Source organism: Nelusetta ayraudi, unplaced genomic scaffold, assembly GCF_046127955.1.
Source record: "Nelusetta ayraudi isolate G7.1 ecotype Tasmania unplaced genomic scaffold, CSIRO-AGI_Nayr_v1 ptg000042l, whole genome shotgun sequence".
NCBI classification, from domain to species: domain Eukaryota; kingdom Metazoa; phylum Chordata; class Actinopteri; order Tetraodontiformes; family Monacanthidae; genus Nelusetta; species Nelusetta ayraudi.
In genome coordinates this window covers 6,316,162-6,333,421 of record NW_027466092.1, presented here as the reverse complement: position 1 = coordinate 6,333,421, position 17,260 = coordinate 6,316,162, and the positions used below count along the sequence as shown (strand labels likewise).

The window sequence follows — 17,260 nt, the reverse complement described above, 5'->3', positions numbered from 1 at the left end:
CAACTATTTCATCTGGCCTGATCAGAACAAACCAGTCATCCTGACAGCACACATCCGCGTGAACGAGTAAATTATACTGGTTGCTATGAAACTTCATGTATTCGCGGTTTAACGCGGAACTCACTGTGTAAACTCTTTATGTATGTATGCAAACAGCATGACTGGCGAAGAAGGAGCAGCCAAGATTGGGAAATCTTGACTTAGTTATGTTTGTGTTGTTGTTACATATTCCAGTGATACTAGACAGTCAGGGGATTGGGGAAGGGGAGCTTGTCCCATCCGTCTGATTTTTACTCAATACCAATCTGAATTTAAATGTATTTTAGCTTTTTGAAAAATATAAGACACCCTTAAAATTTTGCTTGAGACATTCAGGGGGTGTCATGGGTTAATCAGGGGGGTCCGACCCCCTCGGACCACCCTGTATTTTGCACACTGCTCTTAGATCTCTCAACAGGCCAGCTCAGCCCTTCTGGATGTAGGCAGTGAAACATCACGTTAACTATCAATACTCTCACACTTACGGTACAGAAAAGTGCAGCGATGTTCATTTGTTGAATGAATGCCATATTGTGACCTCGAGGTAGAACTGCAATGACAGGAGTGTGCTAGCTGAGGTTGGTATCTGCTAGCCAAATGACTCCTGGCTACAATGGCACCTTTTAACCAGGTGTTCTTGGTGTTGAGTGTGTTTTTGTTTTATGTGAAATACATTTTCATCTGTGGCGTCTTCACTGGCAGTTTGCGATTTGGTATTTGCTCTTGCCCTCGTGTTACACGAATGACTCGGCTAAATCAAGTGGAATTTATCATATCTGTTCTTTTTTTTTTGTACTAGTTTCTCCAGGCAACTTCTGGTCAATACAATTATTAAATGATAAATAATGAAGCTTGTTACTGGTCATTGCAGTGGGAGGTGGATGGGCATTGAAATGGTTTCTAAAATGTTTTTGTTGTTTTTTTGTTTTGTTTTGTTTTTAACAAAAATACTTTTTCAGTTTTAAATTTAAATTATTCAGTCCTACTCCACAATTTCTGTTCTGGTGCCTGATCTTCACAACAGATTTTTTTTTTAAATTGCATTTCTATTCACTAATTTCCCTAAGCGGTGCAGTGGTTTAACACCGTCACCTCAAAAGTAGGTCGAGGCTTTCTAGTCTTCTTGTTTGTTGACTTCTTTTGGGATGATTTTGAGAGACTCTCCTTTAGCTCATATGGAAACACTGGCTACACTTGGTTGTGCACTGCAAACAGCACCTGAAGCATGAAATAACATTAGGTTTTCACTTAAACCGCAAGAAAAAAAAAACCCAACGCATTTCAAAAACGTGTTTCGTGCAAGTTTTTATTTAAACTGGTAAACAGTAGTGCCACCTACTGACTGTATGTTTTATCGTGTGTGCGTGTCACCTTGCTTTCTCTGACTGCGGTGGCAGTGCACTCTAGTTTTCTGTCAGTTTTAATGACAAACAGCAAAGATTGCTTAAAAATTCTTACTTTAACAAAGTACATATTATAAACAGAATTAAGGGGCTTCTGGTGAAACAGAATACTTCAATTTGGGGTTTATTTCTGAAGACTTTTCATGGTCTGTTGCATCAGAGAGTCATTTCCAGCCTTTTCTTCCCCCTCCCAGCTTGGAAGAAAAGCTCTGCTCGCGTCTCCTTCAGGTTCTCCAGTCGTTTCTCCAGCAGTCTGGAGGCGTCCAGCGTGTCCCCGAGGTCCTGCAGCAGGACCGTGTTCCCCAGTAGGCCCCGCTCCTCCTTCAGCCGCTGGTTGTCTCTCTGCAGACGCTCACACACCTGCTTGGTCCTGCCCAGGACGTCCCTCGTCCTGGCCATGGTGGCCTCCAGCGCCGCCAGCTGCTCTCGCTTGGCACCCACCTCCTCCTGGCTCCAGTACAGCTTCTCTTTGATGTTGGCCAGAACCTGATGGAGTAACAGTGGCTCGCACATCATTTTGGATTGACACAGTGATGGTCTCTACCTGAGAATCCTCCAATCTGCCTCCAGAGTAACAAAGTACAAATACCTTGTTTGTTTGTTTGTTGTTGTTCTTCAGGTATCTATACTTTACTTGCATTTTTCTTTTCCGGCCAAGTATACACAGTATCTGCACTTTCTAGTCCTTACATTGGACTTACTTTTGTGTTTAAAAGATACAAATTTTGTTAAAAAGAAATGTACTGTATTATTATTAAGGTTGTTGTTGCTTGAAGTTGAGCCATTTGCTCAATGCTGTTGTGTAGTTCAATATAAAAGTGGATCATGTTTTAGAGGGAGATTATTTTAGAGTATTGATATGATTACATGATTACAGTTTGGTTTATGCTGCAGCTGAAAAAGAAAAAAAATCAGTCCAAATTTTTCTGTCACAGCTTGTTAATTTTTGCAAAATTGTCAACAAATGCATTGTTTCATAAATGGCCAAATAACAAACATTTTTACTTTTTAATGAAGTACAATTTAGAACCTGTGCTTTTCTACGTTTACTGGAGTAAAGGAGTTGAATCAGTCCTTTTACTTTTACCTGAGTATTCTTTTCCATAACTATTCATTCAGAATACTGTGAACACTCCTGACACCTCTGCCTACCTCCAGACTGCCACTGATCTTCCTCTCCACCTTCAGCGCCTCCTCGTTCTGCTTCTCGGCCTGTTTCTTCAGCTGCAGCCTCTCCGCCTGCAGGCGCTCGTACTGCACCTGCACGGGGTCCCGGGCCAGCTCCTCTCCGTCACGCAGCCTGGCCTCCAGCCGATGGATTCTGGTCTTCAGCTTGATGTTGTGGAGGCGCAGCTTGACGAGCTCGTCCTGCCGAAGCTGCTCCGCCGCCAGCACGGCCTCCAACTTGGCCTGGGCCGCCTTCTTCCCCAGGCGGCGGCTCAGCACTGACATGGTGGCGTCACGCTTCAGAGCCACAAAGTCCCGCCACTGGCTTTCTGCCTGTGGATGAGGATGATATGGGTTTGATTTAAAAACAAATGACCGTAACAGGCCATTTCTGACAATGATGCTTTTTTTCTAAATGATCTGGATCTTTTTTGGTTTGTTTTTTTTTCCAGCGGTTGGTTCAGTGTTGCTGTGAGGAGTCAGCATGCATGTCACACCCTCTCAACTCACTCCACGGCTGCATGTGAGGAGCCCTTGTGCTCTCTTTTACTCAGTGAATGACCCCCAGAATACTAGATTAAAACCCTAACTACAAACTACAGAAAAGAGTAATTTGAAAAATAAATAAAGTTTCCCACCGTGAAATGACAAATAAATGATTTCAAGTCTTGCATCTTAAAATTCCCACTTGTATTCAACATTTTTCAAAATAAGAAAAATAATAGTATTAACAGGGTTGATTGTCTTTGAAATAAGTAATGCGAGAACTAATTTTGGATATGTTCAAATATGAATTGAAATTGTGTTAATTGAAATAATTGAGGATTACAATGAAAAATGATTGAAATGTGATATGAGAGAAATCATTTCAAGTAAATTTCTCGGTCTTTGCATTGCACTGATATTCAGGATTACTTTATGGATTGTACAGAATAGGCAAAAATAAGCCTTGACTTCAGCCTACTCCCTTTTCAGTTAAAGAGTTTGATACATTTTGTTGTGAGAAAATATATTCTATATATATATATATATATATAAATCTGTATGTTATTTTTTTTTTTTGCCATTGATTGCACACAATTTAAGTGTTGTGTACCTAAATTGTGTGCAATCTTGAATCTTTAACAATCTTGAACCTTGTATACTGTAACTGAAATAAACAATGAATTCATTCATTTAATAAAACAAGCAAAACCCAAAACAAGTTACAAGTAAAAGAACAAAAATATCTCCAAGTTTTGGGGGCATGGTGGTATCACCCTTCAAAACAGTTGATTGTCAGTTGTCCTTTGTTGTCTGCCCCTCCTCTTTGTGTGTGGTTTGATTAGATTTACGTGCTAGAGCAGCGCCACACCCTAGAAACTGAGATCTAAGTTGGAGAGAAGAGTAAATAAAGTGATTGTCACCTGACTCCCAGGAACCATCGAGGAACACAAGGAGATTTCTTTTTGTACGTTGTTTTCACCTCAGGGCCTTTGTGTAATTAGGACAGTTTGACAGTATTAGTTATTTTTTACTTGCTCTAATGTTTTGCTCCGTGAGAAGATTTCATTGTTTTATTCATTAATTTTGCATTTAAAAGTTAAAATTAGTTCAACGGACCCATATAGCTAGTTTGAAATCTTATTTTTTTCAGTCCAGTCTCCAGCTATTGGACAATAAGTTATTAAAAAATCAACAGCTATATACTTTTAGTATATAAATAGATCCACCATATTTAGCCCTGTGTTCATAGCCTTCAGTTAAAACGCCCGGCTTCAGCTTCCTGTTGAAACCGATGCTTCTCACGTTTGGAAGGGGGGGTCGGTCCCAGAAGGGTGCTTCAGACGGCAGGCTGGGGGTGTTGCCATTAACCTGGGTGAGGTATCGTGCCCTTGTGACATCACAAAGGGCTGTTTTTAAAATCGACGCACATAAGACTGTCGCGAAACATTTTGCATTCCCAAAGCGACCTGTAGTGTGATGGACCTTTTCCTGCTTCTCCTGGCACTGGAGCCTCAGCTGCTCCGCCTGCTGCTGAGCCGACTCCGAGGCCGCGCTCAGCCGCCTCCTCATCTCACTCAGGAGGTGGAGGTGACTCTCGTAGCCCTCCAGCTGCTCCCAATCCAGCGGCCCTCTCTCCAGTCGGCCCTCGTCGGGGGCGTTCCTGCGGAAGTGCTCGGCCAGCCTGGACTGCAGCTGAGCGCCGTGTGCTATGGCTTCATCCCTCTCCTCGCACAGCTCCTGGTGGAGCCTCAGGTGTTCTTCGTAGCTGGCGTGGTCGTCCCGGTCTGCGGAGTCTGCGGTTTGTTCCACCTCTCCCTCTTCCTCTCCCCGTGTGGAGCCGTCCTCTTCTCTCTCCGGGGTCTCCAAATTCAGTCTGGAGGTGCCGTCGTCGAGGTCGTCGACGTCTATGTCGAAGACAACGCTCTCCTGGTGGGATACAGGTTGCTCAGTGACATCTTGGTTCGATGCGGTGCTGCCCACAGCGTTGCCACTGGTGTCTTCTGGCCCTGAGGGTATTGCTTCCTCACCAGGGGTGTCCACACTGTCTTTCACTCCCTCCGAATCCGATTCAGCCGTTTCAGATGGGACAATTCCATCCACGTTTTCACGAACTGGATCAGTTTCCTCCTGCCTGGAAGCAGCAGCTTCTGCTCCTTCTAATGTCTCACACTTATCCCCGTTTTCTGCGTCCATTTCCAGTAATAATGAAAACAACAACAAAAACAACTAAACAACAAGGAAATAATGAAGTTTTATTCGGCTTCAACCTGGCCCCTGCTCGACAAGCGTTCGTTTAGTTTCAGTTGCCCTGGACACTGGCGGCGGGCGGCAGCCAATCACAGGCCGCCGTTCCGCCTCCCTCATGAATATTAAAGAACAGGATGTGAGTAGGGTCGCGCGGCGGAGCTCGCAGTGCGCAGGCGCGTGACTCTGCCTCCAACAACAAGAAGCAGGAGCCAAGCAACATGGCGGACCTGGGGAAGAAATACTGCGTGAATTGCCTCGCAGACGTGACCAACTTGCGGCTCCGCTGCACCGACTGCCCGGACATCGAGCTGTGCCCGGAGTGCTTCTCGGCGGGCGCCGAAATCGGCAACCACCGGAGATGGCACGGCTACCAGCAGGTCGACGGCGGTCGCTTCTCTCTTTGGGGTCCCGAAGCGGAGGGAGGATGGACCAGCAGGGAAGAGCAGTCGCTGCTCGATGCCATCGAGCAGTACGGCTTCGGAAACTGGGTACGTTTTGAAATTACAACGTGTTTTTGTTTAAAACGCGAAGTGCATCGACAGTTTCACTCAATCGAAGTTGTGCTAGCGCCGTTACGTTAATGACCTTAACGCCACCGTTTAGACATTGCGGTTTAAAGTCAGGCGACACGGAAGAAAAGTTCTGCGAGTCCCATCATTTGGGTGTTTGAAATGAAAAAGACAACAAAACACTCGCCGTGTCTTAAGTGATGTAGCGGATACAGGCTGCAGTGTCTTCAAGTGAGTGAACAATGTTGCGTTGACCTCAGACACACACGGGCCAACCCGCAAGAAAGTTCAACATGTTCTTGAGGTGAATGAAACGCACGATTCTGAACCCTCAAAACAATCGATGCAAAACAGATTCTGAAGTTTTGATTGATTGGCCGTGTGTATACTTTGGCTTAAATCAGTGGCAGTGTAATACAAACCGCTGTGTAAGAAAGCAGAAAGCAGAATCCATCTTGTCAGATTGTTTTCATCCTTTCCATCAACATTTTTTCAGTTTCCTCTGCCTGGTTCACTTCTCAGGCTTCCACTTTGCTAAACCAAACAGATACAAACATCCTTGTATACCTTCCAAAACTCAAGGAGGAAAAGGAAGTTTAGCTGTAGTGGTGTTTTTTTTTTTTTTTTTTAGGCCTCTTTGTTTTTGCAATTGCACGTTGAACTTTGCATTTACAATTTGTTTCATATATATTTATTCTCACCTGATCGATTGATGTGTCGCTCCCACCGTTGTTTCACAGCAGTTGCCCCATTTGGGGAGCAATAAAGCCATTGATTGATTGACTGATTGATTCTATCAACATTCACTATTAAATGCTGTGTGTTTCCTTGCAGGAGGACATGGCGACTCATGTGGGTGCGTCCCGAACTCCTCAGGAAATCATGGACCACTACGTCACCATGTACATCCACGGGAACCTGGGCAAGGCCTGCATCCCGGACAACATCCCCAACCGGGTGACGGACCACACGTGCCCCAGCGGAGGGCCCCTGTCGCCCAGCCTCACCACGCCGCTGCCCCCCCTGGACATCAGCCTGGTGGAGCAGCAGCAGCTGGGCTACATGCCGCTGCGCGACGACTACGAGATCGAGTACGACCAGGACGCCGAGAAGCTCATCAGCGGCCTGTCGGTCAACTACGACGACGAGGACGTGGAGATCGAGATGAAGCGCGCGCACGTGGACATGTACGTGCGCAAGCTGCGCGAGCGCCAGCGCCGCAAGAACATCGCCCGGGACTACAGCCTGGTGCCGGCGTTCCTGGGCCGGGACAAGAAGGACAAGGAGAAGGACAAGCCGGGGTCGCTGGGGGCGGCGGCGGGCGGGGCCGGTGTCGCCGGGGGGGCGGGCGCGGGCGGCGGCACGGCCGGGGCCGCCTCCAGCGTGGCGGCGGGGGCGGCGGCGGGGCCGGGCGTCGTCGTCCCCAGCACGCCCAAGAGGAAGATCACCAAGGAGGAGAAGGAGCAGCGCGTGCGGCTGCGCGGCCTCTGCCAGTTCATGGCCCAGCGGGAGTTCGAGGACTTCTTCGACAACATGCACAAGGAGCGCGCGCTCAGGGCCAAGGTGCGCGAGCTGCAGCGCTACCGCCGCAACGGCATCACGCGCCTGGACGAGTCGGCCGAGTACGAGGCGGCGCGGCACAAGCGCGAGAAGCGCAAGGAGAACAAGAGCGTGCTGGGCTCCAAGCGGGGCGGCGGCGGGGGAGGTGGGGCGGGCCTGGGCTCCGGAGCCGGCCTCGGGGGCGGCGGGGTAGGAGGGGGAGGTGGCGGCGGGGTCGGGCTGGGCGCTGGCGGGGGGCTGGGAGGCGGCGGCGGCGGCGGCGGCGGGATCAAGGAGGAGGGCAAGGACGGGGAGTTCGCCGCCATCGAGAACCTGACGGGCTTCGAGCTGCTGTCGGAGCGCGAGAAGGTGCTGTGCAGCTCGCTGGGCCTCAGCCCCGCCCGCTACCTCACCGTCAAGACCATCATCATCAAGGACCACCTGCAGAAGCGGCAGGGCATCCCGGCCAAGAGCCGGCTGCCCGCCTACCTGGACAAGGTCCTGAAGAAGCGCATCCTCACCTTCCTGACGGAGAGCGGCTGGATTTCTCGGGACGCCTCGTAGCGGCGGCTGCAGCCATCACTGCGGGCGGGCAAGAGAGGAAACTCAACAACTACTGCTTCTCACCTTTTGCAGGAGGTGACCGTTTAGGTGCGCGCTGTGGGAGACTAATGACAGACGTCCCTCCGGGGGGGTAAAAAAAAAAAGAAAAAAAAAGAGTATATTTTCATACCAGGGCTGAAAACGGAGCCTTTATTTTTTACATTTGCTATGGGAGGGTTTTTTGTGTCATTTAATATTCCAAGATGAGAAGTATTATGTGGATGCAAAGGCATTGTGGTCTTATTCAAACAGCCTAATTGAAGATAATACAGGGAAACATTACTGCTAGAACACAGGAAGATGAAGCTTTTTTTTTGGCATCGCTAATGTTTCTTTTTTTTTTCCAGACTCACGGTCACTTCAGTTCAGAACACTTTCGAGTTCCACTGCCTTTAAAAAAAAATTGCCACTGAGTCTCCAGCGTGGTCTCGCTTTTTGCGAGAAGAAAAGTGGACGATTGTCTCCATTGATGACCCTTCATCTGCCTTTCTGCGTGTAATTACATAGTCCATAATTACATTAGTACAGGCACATTAGTCAGCCTGGAATAGCTGCAGAGCGTTACACAATTACACACGGGCCTTCTCATCTCCGCGTCTCCATCAGAGGGTGCGCACCAGCTTCTTCTCTGCTGCAGGTTTTTTCCTCCGAGCCTGCGGCGTCAATTAACAGACTCAGTTAATATTTCAGGTCCTTTCGATGTAAACCAACACCGCTGTTGAAAACTCCTGATTGTCGCACCAAGTACAGCGCGAACACAAACCAGACCTCCAGTACGTATAGTTTAGCCACTCCCACTTGTGGTTTGATTGGTTAGCTTTAAACGTCTCTTCAGGTTAAACAAACCCGACCCGGCAAAGTTGTTTTTCTCCTCCCAATTCTTCTGAAAAAAAAAAAGATTGTAAATCGATATATATTTTATGAACCGTGATTTTGTCTCTGGCTGTAACATCATCTGCCAGACTGCTGTCAGTGTTGAGGTACCCTGGAGCGTGTAAAAGCAGCGGTGGTTGTAATGCCAGAGTTGGCGGCACTTTACGTCATCGCGTCGAGGGTTTGAGCTCGATGGAGACTTAAAAAAAAGAAAAAAAAAGCCAAAGCCTTCCCCGGAAACAGTCAATCCGTGTCAATCACAGCGCCGTTGGGCAAGACCGGGAAAAACTGTTGCATCCGTCGTTCGCATTATCCACGGTAAGAAGCTGCTGAGTCTTTTTTCAGTGTGAGAAAGAAAAAGAAATGAGTGCCGTCCACCTTAGAACTCCAGGAGGCCGCAGAACTAGCGGCTCGGCTTCACGGGCGGTGCGAATGATCGACGGCGAGTTGATGATAAGTATTTGTAAGCTAAATTGCCTTAAAATGTCAAATTATTATTTCATTCTATGATGTCTTTGTCACCTTAAGCTGGTGGGAGTCGGGGGGGCGGGGGGGGGTCTGCAACCTCTTATTTGGGCAACAGCGTGACGGTCACTCGCTGCCTTGCGTTTCCTTCAAGCTGAGGTTGTCGTGTTATTTAAATGTAAAAGGAAGATTTTCTGTGCGGGCGAGCTGTCGTTTCAGCACAAAACGCTCTAAAAACTGGAGAACAATCTGCTTCTCTCGCCGGCGACGTTCCAGTACGAACTTGGCCGTCGAAAAACAACATAATTAAGAAAAGTATCTTCTCCCAAACGGTTCACGTCTTCCGGAGGAACCATCGGATTTTGCGCTGAAGAGTAAGATTACATTTTTTTCCCTCCCTTTTCAAGAGATATTCTTTTGAAATTCATCATTTTTTATATTTCACTCCGTCGCTTGGTTTAGAGAGCCAGCAAGCGGTTCTGGCTGGATCAGCACGCAAGTTCTGAATCAGAGGAGTGGCGTGTTTACCAGCAAGCTTCTGCTGTGTGCGTACCGATGCAAGTGTAAGCATGGCGTGAGACCCAGATTGCTCTAGGAAGGTATCAGGGTATGTAATTGCAATGACCGTACACTGTCCTTTTTGTTTGTTGTCCACCTTTTGAATATATTTTTTTTAGATTGAGTGGAGTCTATCCCAGTATTTCCACAGTGGACTTCTGCATGTTCCGGGTGTGTCATGTGTGTCAGTGGCAGTTTGGATTTTTTTTTTTTTTTTTTTAAATTATGGGGAAAATTTGGTTACTTTAAGTAACCAATGTAAATAGTTTTGTAAAATTTAAAAGAGGGGGAAGCAAAAAAAAATATATAATGGCTGACCTGTGAATTGTACAGTATTTTTTTCTTAAATAGTTTTTGTATTGAAAATGATTTGAATTGCAAAGAAGCATTTTCTGATGCTTGAGGTATTGTGATGGCATCTCGTTACCAAGCTGTTTTGTTGTACCTTCTTGTCGTACCGGACAGGGTAATGTATGTGGATGTATTAAAGTGCAAATACTTTATAATCTTTTTGTTTCTCTTTAATCATTTATCCATTAATAGACACTTGCAGTTATTTCGAGAGAGAAAAAAATGCTTTAAAATGTACTTGACTGAAAAAGTTTACCTCGTACTACAAACAAGACAAAGAAAATACTGAAGGGGAAAAGTCAACATTAAATATGATATGATGATATGATAAATTCATTTAGATGGGACAGTGCATATTGATGAACAACGAGTACATGAGTACTCACTGTAAATACTTAAGACTTAGCACCGCTGGAAAATTTCATCCATAGTCCCCAACAATTGACATAAAAAGTACCATAATATAATACAACCATTGACATTAAAAGTCCACAAACATCCACACGTCTGTAAACATTCACACATAATAACGATACCCTTGTCCACGTAGCGGCCATAAACATTCATGCATCATCACTGTACCCACATTATTGCACACATAACAGCCATAAAAACACTGCTGCACACGCACCAGTCATAGACGTACACACAAGATTGACCCAGACTAATTAAACATGGTTACAGGTGCTCACAAGTTTGTCTAATATCCAGTCTGTAAATTGTGTTTTAAAAGTCCGAAAACTTTGAGGGATAATTAAAGAGAATGTACTTATGCGTATGGCTATAAGGATTATTGCATATTGCCAAAATGTTGAACTGTCGCATTGGGGTCAGAATTGAAGAAACCAGGTTAAAATAGTGTCCTTGTCATGATGTAATTCACAGCATGAACACTAGGGGGCAGTAAGAACACACGAAACTGGTCTGGCAAAAGGAAATTGGAGTTTGGGACACATTCATACAAGGTGACGATAATTACTACGCCAGCCTGCCAACGCGGCGAAAATTAGCGCTTGGACATGAAACGAACCGAAGTTGACGAAGTTGACGAAATTCGAACATAAACAACCCCACACCCCCCACCCCTGAAAATGCGTTTTCGCTATAAAGTCCCGGATTATTTGCAGACGTTGATCTCGGTGTTCCTACCAGTTGTCGGCGGCCCAGACTGTCTTCAGGTCGTGACAAACCATCTTCAGCGGCCGAAGGATGAGATTTAAACCGCAGGTGATACAAGACACGACCGTCACATTCACACACTATAGCAAGCACACACAAAATGAACTGTATGCATTAAAACGTAATTCTCGTAATTCTTCTCGCGCACACGGGAATTTGTGCATTGCGCCATTTACGTAAATTGCGAATATCCCGCAAGTTTATATGGCACCATTAACTAGTAGAGGGACTGAGACAAAGCGCAATATTCAAATGCTACCAGGACGCTGTGCATTTTTCCACGAAGTATCCAGTAAATGACATCAGCACTGAGAATCCTGTTTTGTTCACCATAAACCAAGGCAAGGTTGGGTGAAATCAGTACGGAACAAGTGAACTAAATTGACACGTGTGATTATGAACTAAACAGGTGGATTTGTCCTTGCTGTGGTTATAATAAAGGATCAAATATGAACTAATATCTACGGTCTACTGTCAGACTTCTAGTCTGATATACTGTTGAAAGTTTTTTTTTGTTGTTGTAGTTTGTTCTCAGCTTTGTGTAGAAGATAAAATCTCAACACTGTTGACTTTAAAACCCATAACTTTATTTTGACAAACAGTCCACAAACAGGGTTATTTGAACGGTTTATCATGTCACTGAATGGTGGCAAAAGAATGATCCCGACTGTGCTCGCTTGGTTAGATAACGTGGCCAGATGGACCTGGTGGGAGGGAGTTTTTTCTACATCCGCGAATGCCACAATTTGAGGTAACATCTTAAACTTTTCTTTACATAATCCGTTTATATATTTCATTAAAAGGTTTGCACAAGAAAAAAAAACTTTCAAGATGACTGTACAGTTGTAAAAATGACAATACAGTAAATTCAGGAATGCACTTCAAAATTAAAACAACTTCATTTGTGAATGGACTGTAGTAATATCCTAGATAACCCAAAATGACCTTGATTTAAGGAGTCCTTGTTTTCCATTTATTACACTGATGGCCAACATTGTGTGACTGGTGATTTTTTTTATTTATTTTTTTTACACAATTTTATTCTAAAGATAATCCGGTTGCAGGTACATGATGTCTCTGTTGAAAACTGGTGCAAACAGTCCAGATCAGAGCTCGGTTGGATTCCCTCCTCCTCTCTTGGAGGCACCTCAGGGTGGGACTTCTGGTACTGCATTGGCTTGAGGGAAAAGAAGAGAGGGTGCCTCGACCAGCCACCTGCACCCGAAGTTGTCCATTGCCCAGACAAATGAACTTTCACACTTTGCTGCAGTCATCATTTCGCCACGCCCACCAGCGCTGGCCTGAGGGTGCGCCCATGGAGCTTGTAGCCCACTTTGGTAACAACGGCAACACTACCAGGTTCCTTGCCCTCCACGGGGGCGTGGAAAAGGGCCTCGTGTTCGTAGGGGTCAAACTTCTGGCCGTCGGGGTTGAGCTTGACCAGGCCGTGCTTGGTGAACACCTTCTGGATCTGTACCTCAGTCATCACCAGGCCGTCGTACAGGTTCTTCAGGTGGGGGTTCTTGCTCGTGACCTCCTCCTTTGGCACACTCTCTGTGGCTTTCTCCAGGATGTCAGCCACCTCCAGAAGGTCCTTACAGAAGCCCTGGATGCCTAATGGTGAAGAAAAATCAAGAAAATTAATTGCTTTAATATTCTGCTACACAAACAAACTCTGTCTCCAGGGCAGAATGTTCATTTGGACGCCCACGAGAGATGTTAAACACGTTAGCCAAATATGGATTCTTGTCTAGCTTGCAAACTGACAATTACCATATAATTTAGCATCTTCTGTCATCTTCTGACTCCTTTTCCTGAGGTTCTCTGTGTCTGCAAGGGCCCGTTTGTATTTTTCCTGAAGAAAAACAAAAAGCAAACAAACAAACAAACTATCAATCAATTGACAACTCTTACATTCAACGACTGGCATCAGTGGATCTTTGCTGTGATAAATTCTTCACAGCACCGTTGAAACTCCCTGTGCAGACTTACTGTCATTTCTTTAAGCTGCTCCTCCAGCTGGGACTTCTCCTCCACGAGGACTTTCTCTGCATTGCTTTGCTCTGGCTTTTCAGCCTCCTCCTCTGACCCATGGCCGTTCTTCTGCTGCGTTGCTGTACACAACAATCTCGGTGATGTTCTGGGTGAGGGATAAATTGCACGTCAGCATCAGGTTTATACCACTCGATTCAAAGCAACAATTGGGTATTTCTGTACTTCTTGTAACAACAAATTCATTTTAATAACATTCTCCAACAATGAAAAAGTGTCAAGATTTAGAAACACAAGACTGAGAAAGAAACCAAATTTAAAGATGCGCAATTATATGAGGTCATACACCAGTCATCACACCTAATTGAAGAAATAATGAAAATTATTATATTTTTTCCTAATTGAATGATTGTGAGGAACTGTGCAATTATGCCTCAATTATCCACAGCTCAAAATCTAGCAAGCAAGTTTATTTTAGGTGTATTTCTTTGTCTGGACTCACTGTCCAGACATGCTACTTGGTGATATGAAAACGATACTTTTGGAAATGTTAGACTTGCAAAGAGTTTACAAAACGATAGATGTCAATCAGCATTTGAGATGTATATATACTTTTCACAGTGAACTACCATTTACATGAAGTTGAAGAAAAGGACAACAGAAAAATACTATGACTTGAGACAAAGTAATGAAACTGCACAGACGTATATGTAGCATAGGAGGTCTCTTAAAAGACTAATGAACAGTTTCCTTTGACACAGATTTATCTAATGAGGAACCCACAAAGATTATCAGCACGTTAAGCAAAGCTGATGACATCGATTAAATCATTAGGCTTCGCATACCGACCTAACCGTTAGCCAACATCCACCACTGCTGTCAGAATGTCACGTTATGTCATCATCCTACAACTAGCAACAGTGTCAGAAATGACTAACTGGAACATAGGCTAGTCTTTAAATCTTCACAATTAAATGTTTTATTGTTAAATGTCCAGTTAGTAGAACTGAATTTGGCGTAAAGGTCATTATTGGCATCGACTATTATTGATAACGAATGCTAACCCTGCTAAGCTACCCACCACGACGTTGTTCTGCGGTGGCAGGGAGTTATTTTAATGACAGACAGTGGGCAGAAACGGCGTAAATAAATACCTCAATGAATTACCTTAGTAGAGCAGGCGAAGCTAAAACAGAGTAGCTCTGCCTCACGGCTCGTACACACCAGCTCGCCATTTTTCAATGTGCGCACGGTTCAGGTAAACCTCCTTGGAGCACACGCTGACAGGACACCCTAGGCGGGTGGCAGCGCCAGCCAATCAGAGTTAAGGAGTACAACGCCTCTTCGGTTCAGCCAATAGGATTCAAAAATGTCTCATGACGTCGTCTTGTAGTTTGGTTGCAACGGGCGTTAAAGGTGATATTTGCACATGTGACAAGGGCAGGTGACAAAGCGTTACCAAACGTTGGGTTGCAAAACTCCCTCCGTTATTTAAATTGTTAACCGTATTAATAAACCGTATTCACCATATACTGTATTCATTTTGTGAAGTTAGAGAAAAAGAAAAAAGTTGTACAAATAAACATAAATTATATTAAAAATTAGATATTTTTCTTATTGCTCCTCGTTCTTTATAAGGAGATCACTTTGTCTAAATATGAGTGTTTGAGTTTCGTGTGTGTGGGACTAGTCAATAAAAGAAAAGCTATTGATACGTTAAAACAAGTATTAGTCACTTCCTTTCAGTGCAAGACGGTTTTCAGATGCAAAGGAACCATGTTCTTTGGCCCATATACCCTTTTGGATGGGCAAACATGTAAGTAGGTGTCACTACCCCCCTCTTTAGATATTTTTTGTGTGTTTTTTGGTTGATGACACGAGACTACGGAGAGTAGTTTTTATGTCAAGCTCTGGGGAATCGTGGCCACAATGTCAGAGCTGTACTAATAGTGGGACAAGTGTTGAGTTGTCGCTGTCAAATTGCTTGTTTGCCTTCATGCGGTCTGTGGAGCCCATTGAGTGACAGTGCCATACGTAGTCTGCTCGCTCACATCTTGTCTTCCCCTTGTAATGACCCTCATGCTAACTCCCCCTGTTCATTCATTGGGTGAGTACCCTGTTTAACGGGGGTTGTTTCATGATGTAATACATCGATCCCTCTTGTCCGTCTTCGAAGGGTCAGACTTTGATGACTGTCATTAACGAGCCCATTAATTTTGAGAAAAAATTTGAGAAAAATGCTCCAAGCTTCGTGGTCACAATGAAAAGCATTTAGTCAGCGTTTCATCTGAAGCACTTGGATGTAACAACTCACTAAATAGACTTGTGTCATATACTATGGACTCCACATATCTACCAAAGACAGTGTTTTTCCTTTTTAGCAGGGCTGGATGAAATTTTGGTCATTACCTGAGCCTATACATTTTTTAGAATATTAAATAAAATTGATCAACTTCAGTCTTAACTATTCACTGTATAAAAAGATGGATGGAGCTTCCACTTTCGATAAAGGAGGCCAACGAAGAAGGACCAAAAACCCGTATTCCATTGTTTGGCCAGCAGGAACCGCCAAAGTTGAATGTGAAAATAATGAAATAGGCTTCCTGTCAATATGGAAAGGAGCCCCAAAGGAGCTGTTATAAACTGCTCAAAACTTTTTGTTGGCATAGATATCAGTAAAAAAAAAAAAAAAAAAAAAAAAAAAAAAGCAAATAGCCACAGTAAAAAATGGCTATAAAGTTGTGGACACAGATAAAGTTTACTCGCCAACTGTAGTCTACTTTATTGGCAGGCGGACAGGCGTTGGAGCATGCCTTCTTCCTGGGAGCAAGAAAACACTTTTGCTTCAGCATGTAGCAGTGTGACCAGTTGAAGTATTTTTAACTAGCTTCCTGAACACCACCACTGTTTAAGCCAGTGGTTCTCAAACTTTCTCTGTCACTCTGTCAAAATTTTTCATTGAGCACCCCCCCCAAATTTGGGGCTAAGCCCCAAATTTTGAGGTGGCTGTGTCTTTAGGGATCCCCATGAACCTGCAAGTGGTCCCATGTCTCTAGGACAAAGTTGACTTTTGACCCCATAGACTTGCATGGCATTAGGGCAGTGGTTTTCAAACTTTCTCTGTCACGCCCCACCTTGGAGGAAGAAAAATGTTCATGCCCCAGCCCCCCCAAAAATGGTGACAAAATATTTTTTTTCAAATTCACTGAAACACCTTTGGCACACCACTTTTTGTGATATCAAAACCAACATTCTTTTTTTTTTAATCATGAGCATTCATTTCACTTTTCTCTTCATTTATGAAATCATTTATTTTGTACAAATAAACAACTTTAGCAAATCACTCTGTGACATCAAATCCTGAACGTTACTTTTTAAACAAGAATACTCCTTTCACTTTTCTGCTGTGAAAATAACCTTTTTTGGCAAACCACTTTTGTAACATCCACCATCCTGGCCTCGCTGTGAAACAACACAGCTTTGTGTTGTGCTCCCATCTCCTCACAAAGTGCAGAGAATAGCCACGCTTTCAGGGGTCTTGTTTTGATGAAATTGACCACATCAACAACATCAGTCATGCGACAACATCACAGTTTCTACCTGCCACACGGGATGACGTTGAGCTTTGCGTGAGCTAAGTCATAATATCGCGGCAGTCGCGGTGTAGATCACGTACTGATGCAAAGGTGTTTGATTACGGCGCCACCCACTTTGAGAAACACTGGTTTAAGCACACAGATAAAGAGTAAACATCGTTGTTGTGCTGTAGTTTACAGTTCAGCTCACAGTTTTGGAACCTTTTATTGGCATTTACCCATAGTACTCAACACATTTGCCTCTTTTTCTCTG

General features: G+C 44.6%; 3 protein-coding genes across 3 annotated transcripts; 1 reads left to right on the top strand and 2 right to left on the bottom strand.

Annotated features, from left to right (window-relative positions):
- Window positions 1–1,027: 1,027 nt before the first annotated feature.
- cfap184 (cilia and flagella associated protein 184) lies at window positions 1,028–5,649 on the bottom strand. Its single transcript, XM_076033922.1, has 3 exons — window positions 4,578–5,649; window positions 2,595–2,942; window positions 1,028–1,928 (listed from the first exon to the last, which is right to left on the bottom strand). The coding sequence occupies exons 1-3, from the start codon at window positions 5,286–5,288 to the stop codon at window positions 1,599–1,601; spliced, it is 1,389 nt and encodes a 462-aa protein (XP_075890037.1). The 5' UTR covers window positions 5,289–5,649; the 3' UTR covers window positions 1,028–1,598.
- tada2b (transcriptional adaptor 2B) lies at window positions 5,561–10,395 on the top strand. Its single transcript, XM_076033921.1, has 2 exons — window positions 5,561–5,830; window positions 6,686–10,395. Exons 1-2 carry the CDS (start codon window positions 5,561–5,563, stop codon window positions 7,952–7,954), a joined length of 1,539 nt encoding a protein of 512 aa, XP_075890036.1. The 3' UTR covers window positions 7,955–10,395.
- Window positions 10,396–12,428: 2,033 nt separating this feature from the next.
- On the bottom strand, window positions 12,429–14,708 carry grpel1 (GrpE-like 1, mitochondrial). Its single transcript, XM_076033920.1, has 4 exons — window positions 14,579–14,708; window positions 13,412–13,559; window positions 13,193–13,274; window positions 12,429–13,033 (listed from the first exon to the last, which is right to left on the bottom strand). The coding sequence occupies exons 1-4, from the start codon at window positions 14,644–14,646 to the stop codon at window positions 12,693–12,695; spliced, it is 639 nt and encodes a 212-aa protein (XP_075890035.1). The 5' UTR covers window positions 14,647–14,708; the 3' UTR covers window positions 12,429–12,692.
- Window positions 14,709–17,260: the final 2,552 nt, after the last annotated feature.

Excerpts from the sequence above, each read along its gene's own strand:
- grpel1 (XM_076033920.1), bottom strand. The coding sequence starts at position 14,646 with ATGGCGAGCTGGTGTGTACGAGCCGTGAGGCAGAGCTACTCTGTTTTA. Across the intron at positions 13,275-13,411 it reads AGCAGCTTAAAGAAATGACA|GAAAAATACAAACGGGCCCT; the intron begins GTAAGTCTGCAC and ends GTTTTTCTTCAG. Across the intron at positions 13,034-13,192 it reads AGAAGATGCTAAATTATATG|GCATCCAGGGCTTCTGTAAG; the intron begins GTAATTGTCAGT and ends CTTCACCATTAG.
- tada2b (XM_076033921.1), top strand. The coding sequence starts at position 5,561 with ATGGCGGACCTGGGGAAGAAATACTGCGTGAATTGCCTCGCAGACGTG. Across the intron at positions 5,831-6,685 it reads AGTACGGCTTCGGAAACTGG|GAGGACATGGCGACTCATGT; the intron begins GTACGTTTTGAA and ends GTTTCCTTGCAG.
- cfap184 (XM_076033922.1), bottom strand. The coding sequence starts at position 5,288 with ATGGACGCAGAAAACGGGGATAAGTGTGAGACATTAGAAGGAGCAGAA. Across the intron at positions 2,943-4,577 it reads GCCAGGAGAAGCAGGAAAAG|GCAGAAAGCCAGTGGCGGGA; the intron begins GTCCATCACACT and ends CCTCATCCACAG. Across the intron at positions 1,929-2,594 it reads AGATCAGTGGCAGTCTGGAG|GTTCTGGCCAACATCAAAGA; the intron begins GTAGGCAGAGGT and ends TTACTCCATCAG.